This window comes from Tasmannia lanceolata, unplaced genomic scaffold (genome assembly GCF_043159265.1).
Source record: "Tasmannia lanceolata isolate RefF3 unplaced genomic scaffold, GAP_Taslan_0.1 ptg000015l, whole genome shotgun sequence".
NCBI lineage: Eukaryota > Viridiplantae > Streptophyta > Magnoliopsida > Canellales > Winteraceae > Tasmannia > Tasmannia lanceolata.
Genome location: NW_027518692.1, coordinates 53,095,533 through 53,101,911, shown reverse-complemented (window position 1 = coordinate 53,101,911; position 6,379 = coordinate 53,095,533). Strand labels below are relative to the sequence as shown.

The 6,379-nt window shown below is 39.8% G+C and overlaps 1 protein-coding gene across 1 annotated transcript; it reads left to right on the top strand.

Annotated features, from left to right (window-relative positions):
- The first annotated feature begins 2,122 nt into the window (after positions 1-2,122).
- LOC143892374 (photosystem II reaction center proteins PsbY, chloroplastic-like) lies at positions 2,123-3,068 on the top strand. Its single transcript, XM_077396963.1, has one exon. It carries the CDS (start codon positions 2,280-2,282, stop codon positions 2,874-2,876), a length of 597 nt encoding a protein of 198 aa, XP_077253078.1. The 5' UTR covers positions 2,123-2,279; the 3' UTR covers positions 2,877-3,068.
- Positions 3,069-6,379: the final 3,311 nt, after the last annotated feature.

Genomic DNA, 6,379 nt, shown 5'->3' with positions numbered 1-6,379 from the left:
AAGACCAATTAAATCAAGTAGTCAGCATTGAAGAAAAACAAAGATGGAAGAATGTGGAGAAATTTAAGTTGATAAAAAGAAAAAGCAAAGCCTAGTAATCACTACAAAAGCTATTCAGTGCTGAAAGATAATGATGAATATAGATATGAAATACAAGAAAAAGAGAGCCAAAACAAAGAGGAAGACAAAGGCGAAACAATCTCGGGTAAATAAGTTTCACTATCAATTGAATGATGAAGAGCATACTGAAAGCAGGGAAACCTATAATGAAGGAGAAGACCTACAAGAAACAGAGGAATGGAGATATTGTCGTTAAATCCGTATCACATGGAATATCTCCCAGACAAAAAGAAGAACAGTCAACATGATGATAAGAAACAGGCGTATTATGGTGTTCTTCATTCTTGAAACAAAGGCTTCCTATCAAAAGCTTGACAAGTATGTTAATGACAACAGCATAAATTGGAGATATCATGCAAATTATGCACAAGAGGTTGAATATGGATCAGACAGGAAGATCTACTTTCCCCTCTACTATTTCGCATAGTAATTGAAATGCTGTCCATTATACTTGGTGAAGCAGAGCAACGTGGGCAGTTCTCAACTCCATTCTCCAAAGGTAAGTTTACTCTAACACATGTTTTATTCCCTGATGACTTGATGATTTTTATTATAGCTGACATGAAAACAACTCAAGTAGTAACCTGAGGACATGTGAGATCTTCGTCACTGGAATTGATCAACCTGACATCATTGTCAACAAACTCGGAATGAAGGAAGGATCTCTTATAATAAAATATCTTGGACTTCCTATTTTCACCTTAAGACTGGGTTCCAAGGATTGTTTATCCCTCATAGGAAAAACCTGCAATAGGATATCCACATGGAGCAATCGCCACCTTTAAAGGGCAAGAAATGTTGAGTTGGTAAGAACAATTCTAAATTCTTATCATCTTTATTTGGTTGTCTGCTTTCTATATTCCAATGGACTTCTTCGCTTGTTAGACATGGGCCATCGAATTCGTGTCGACACATGCATGAACAAAATTGAGCGATTTTTCAAAAACATCGACACATAGTTGAAACAGGTCTCACTCTTCTAGCCCACAGTTTCATCCCCACTATCTTACTTATTGAGATAAGGCATCCCCCACTGCAGTATATCTCATCAATCTTCTCACGTCCTCTGTGACTTCCCTCTAAAGTCCTCGTTCCTAGCCAATGCCACTCAGGTCGACTTTTGAGAATTTTGGTTGAGCTTTTACTATAAAATTGTGTCGGATTCAGGTTGATTTCATCTCATTTTTTAGCGAAAGCTCAACCTGACCCAACCCAAAGTGCACCCCTAATACTTGCATCGCAATTAAAAACCGCCCCATCCAAGATAGGTCAGGAAGTGGCTCATGTGTTTTTTTTTTTGTACTTTCCTTTCTCTTATGGCAAGGCTCATGTGTTTTTTTGTACTTTTCTTTTCTCTTATGGCAAGGCTCATGTGTTTTTTTGTACTTTTCTTTTCTCTTCTGGCACGTATGTGACTTGCCATGTGAATTGGCCATGGTCTCCATTAGGTTGTTCCCATCAGATCATGATATGGCTAATGGCTTTGATCATTCTATTATACACCATAAGTTGTGTATACGCCATACATGTTGAGTGCATGTATACTTTCTGAGGAAAAGTACTGGTAAACAAAGTTCATGTGGGGCTTATCTGTTTGCTGATCCAAACCATCAATCTGTTGGGCCCTACGATGAAGATAGACCGAAAATCTCATGCATAAGACAATCCTAACAGCCAGATTTGTACTGTTTTTTTTTTTTTTTTTACATTTCTCAGCCTTCCACTGTACACCCTACAATATCAATGGTTAGCATTGCCCAAAGAAGAAGTTTTGGGCAGAATTCACCGATGGAGGGTGGTTAAAGATGAACGACTTGGATCATTGAAAAAGTGGTCCCCACCTATACTTCTTCTCTCCCTTATCTGTGGAATTGGAGGCTGATATTTTTGTGGTGTGCAGATGATAAGATAAGTTAGTGTGGTGGGGGTTTTGTGGCCCATATTTGATCAATGACACCCTCGTGATAAGGAGAGAATCTGAAAGACATGCTCCTATTGGACACCTTTTTCGTATTGTATAATCCAACTTTCATCACAAACAGTCCTCCAAATTCCTTCTCTTTCAATTCTCTCTTCAGCTCATAACTTCCCTTAGAAGACTAGTGAAAGAAGAAACTACTGCACTCAAACCTCTCAGACTAAGCTCCTAAAACCCAACAATGGCAACCATAACAACCATGGCCATGTTCAATCCCAAGTGCTTGAGCGTAAACTCACCCAACCGTGTCAACTCTTCCAAACAAACAATAAAACCCATCTCCCTTCTCTCACTCCAAAACCTCCCAAAGGGTCTCACAAACCCCAGATCCTCTGAAAATTTGCACCCGCCATCGGTAGTCACAACCGCCATAGCCAGTGCCATCTTCTCCTCCTTAAGTTGTTGTGACTCTGCCTTTGCAGCTCAACAAATTGCAGATATTGCAGAAGGGGATAACCGTGGCCTCGCGCTCCTCATCCCTATAGTTCCAGCCATACTCTGGGTTCTCTACAACATCCTCCAACCTGCTCTTAACCAAATTAACAAAATGACGATCTCGAAAGGGTTAATTGTCGGTCTCGGACTCGGAGGATTGGCGGCTTCTGGGTTCATATTGATACCAAGCGCATCGGCCGGTGAAGTTTCTATGATTGCCGATGCCGCGCCCAAGGATAGCCGGGGATTGCTCTTGCTGTTTGTCATTACTCCAGCTATTCTTTGGGTTCTATTCAACATTCTTCAACCAGCTTTGAATCAGATCAACAAGATGAGGTCTTAGTAAGAGACTTGCCCGGTGGTGGTTCAAATGCCGGGTTCAAATGCTGATATACCCACTCTCCTGTATGGATTGCTTTTGGGTTTTAAGTTAAATTTTTTGTTAGATGCTTGTTGAGTGGGCTACTATCCTTAAATTTATGTATATCATATCAAGTTGCTACATATTTGGTTTTTCTATCTAGTTTTTCTACTATATTATGTTGGAATTTTAACATACTTCATTGGGAAATTGAATCGTTACCTCCGGCCATGATGATCGGACGGAATCTACAGACGATGCACATGATATTAGCATTGGAAATTGCTCCTAACAAATACAATGTATTGAAGACTGAAGATGCCTTCTAATCTAACCAAGTTCTTATGTTTAGATCAATGGAATCACTAGGCTTTCCTTGTTAGATCAGGGACTACCCCGGAGAAGAACCCTAATTGCTCTTGTTTTTCCTTAATGTGTGCTGCTCACATTAAGCAACCACCCAATATAATGTTATGATCCTCATTACAGAAAGGCCTTTTTCGTTTCGGTTTGGGGCTCACAAACGTTTGTTACAACCTACAACGAAAGGGGCCTAAACACTTGCTAATTTGAGAATCTTCATTAAGAGCTATCTTTAGTTAGCCCAAACCCATCTTCTCCGTGAGCTACTTTCTCCTCCAACCTCTTGCTCAAAAGGTTGAAGGAAAAAGACAAAGAGAAAGAGAAAGGAACCGGTGGTTCGCGAAGCATCTGGCTAGCTTGGTCCTTGAGTCTACTCGGCGCCCCTTGTTGTTTGGTGTGGTCCCCATCTGCCTCCTTTCAGCTTGGTGTGAATTCTTCTTTTTATTGATCCAGCCCGGGTCAATTTAAATGGAAACTTGTTTCCAACATATTCAGATTCATTCCAAGGGTTTATCAAATGAGAAAGCTAGGAGTGCCGAGTTGATTCTTAATTTTAAGATGGTTTAAGGATTACTCCCTACTTGGTTATGTGGGACCGGCCCCACTTAGGGGTGCAAGCTTGGCCTGTCAGCCCTGACCCGCCCTGAGCCCGAACAGGGTCAGGGCTGGATTTTCCAACCCTGAGGGCGGGTCAGGGTTCATTTTTTTAGACCCCGACTCAGGTTGGGTCGGGTTATTCTGGGTTAATGCCTTGGGTACCCTGACCCAGCCTGATCCTAAGTTTTCTATTATAGAATTGAACCATCTGTGCATGTTTCTTTTGCTAATGTTTTCTATTATCTTGGATTGATGTTTCTTTAGATTATTATTATTAACTGTCTCTGCTGCCCATCATGTTGAATTCATATTTTCTTATTTTGTTCCCTTTCTCTGTTTATTTATCATTTTGTTCTATATGATATGTGGTTGCTTTATTTTTGGCACTCTTAATAGGTATTTGCACTAGGGTCAATCAGGGGCGCACTTAGCCCTGTAGGGCGGGCAATGGGCTGAGGTTTTTCGGCCCTGACTCAAGGTTAGGGCGGGTCAGGGCCGAGATAATGGGATCCAGGGTTGGGCTAGGGTTTTGAAAAACCCGACCCTGTTGCAGCCCTAGCCCCACTACATGGGCTTTGCTCTCTTTTTTCGGTCTTGGTGTGTCTTTTTCTTTCTTTGCTATTTAGTGTAATCCATTTCATAATATGAGGATCGAGAATTGAATTACACCATCTCTCCCCACACAAACCAAGGTTCGATGGGGAATGTATAGGGTCACCGCCTAGGATTGGGCCTAGGACCCTCAAATGACTCTGTGATGAGGCCTATGTTTCCAAAGATTGGATCTGTTGCCTGATTACAAGGGTGGAAGGTGTTAGGCACCGCCCTTGCCCGGAAGTTTGCGGTCTCTATGCCTATGTTTTGTCAATTAAGGGAAATTTACGTCAAAAACGAAAATAACATTGTCAAATTTACTATACAAATAGATCTTTTTGAAACTTTCCTTCTCAAACTTTCATTTCTTTCCTCTCAAATTGCAATATATATTTCTCATATCTAAATTCCCTCAGATATCGGGAATCGGGGTGAAAGTCGGCCGAAACCGGCTATAAGGATTATCAATTAGATGACATGTTATATATGCTTATGAGGTGTATGCACAACCCATATATGACAATGTTATTAGTAAAAGATTTGACAAAGATAATAGATTGATAAGCTTGACTACAGAACTTGTGAATGGTATCCGTCACTTGCTTTCATTTCTTTGCTTGTTTAACCGTAGTCTTGCATTATTACTTTCTGGGCTTTTGCTCATCTGTGGTTAACAATTATAGATACTGAGATTTGACTCTCGTGGAGGCTTGTGGCGGGAGCTTTGCATCTATTTTGCTTCCAGAGCTTAGGACATTCGAACTTACTTTTGAGTTGAATGAGAATTCGAGTTATTAGACAGTGTTAATGACAGCATTGATTTTATTTTCGGTTATAGACAGGTTATGAGTAAGAGTAAGACTTTATTTGTTAATATTGTTTATTGAACTAAGAATTTAGTTTTGGATCTAAATGCCTGGTTTGTCTTTGATTATGACATGGAATTTGATACTGAAAGCCTTGTACACTACGGGGTTCGCCTTTGGGGAACTATCTCATTATACACACAAGCAAACTGGCAACCAAGCCCTTTTCCCCAATGAGATGAATGCCTATCGTGATAAATTTGTTAAAATTAGTTTTATGACTCGTCATTATCTCATAACAACGGAGGACAACTTTTAGATTCTTGATTTTTCCTTCCTCCATGCTACTAAATATCAAAGTATCTCATACAAGCTAAAGGTGTGGTTTTCTCTACCCTTGTCCATTCTAGTTGAAATCCTCGGTTAGCCCATGTATCCTGGCTTTCTCAAACATTATTCACAGAGTCAGCTATCCAAATGAAAAGAAATGGATACAACAATGTAAAATTTGAGAGAATTATATTAATCTGGGATGATTTACATTAAGCACAAGGAGTGTTTAGTGTTTTTATAGAACACTCAAATGATAAACACAGCAAGAGAATAAGATAATTATGGAAAGACACTATCCTAATCTAATTCACATGCCTAATCTAACCCAACCAACCCATATAGCCTAATCAAATCAAATCTTCTAGCTTCAGAATATTTGATCTTGATTTGATTTCATTCTCTAATAAACAAATATTCCAAACAGAGATCACACGAAGATTTTAAAGAACCGCATGTGGCAACTCTCATTGATGAGAATGGAATACCATGCAGACGAGACATCTTAACACCGAGTAATACCACTTGGTTTCAAAGCTCATCTGACTCATCAAATAACCAGGACATCCCCATTCAACTCTATATGACCCCTTCGCATCAATTTTTCATCCCACTCTTGATCCGACCACCACTAATTTAATAATTTTTCATCTCATTATTGACCAATGATCTATGGAGGATCTGTCTACCGGAAATAAAGGCACTCTATCTTAACAAAATGACTTTGCTTAAATTTTTTTTACTCGATCAGTCAAGACCTTTGTTAGCACTTTATACACACATCCCACTAGACTA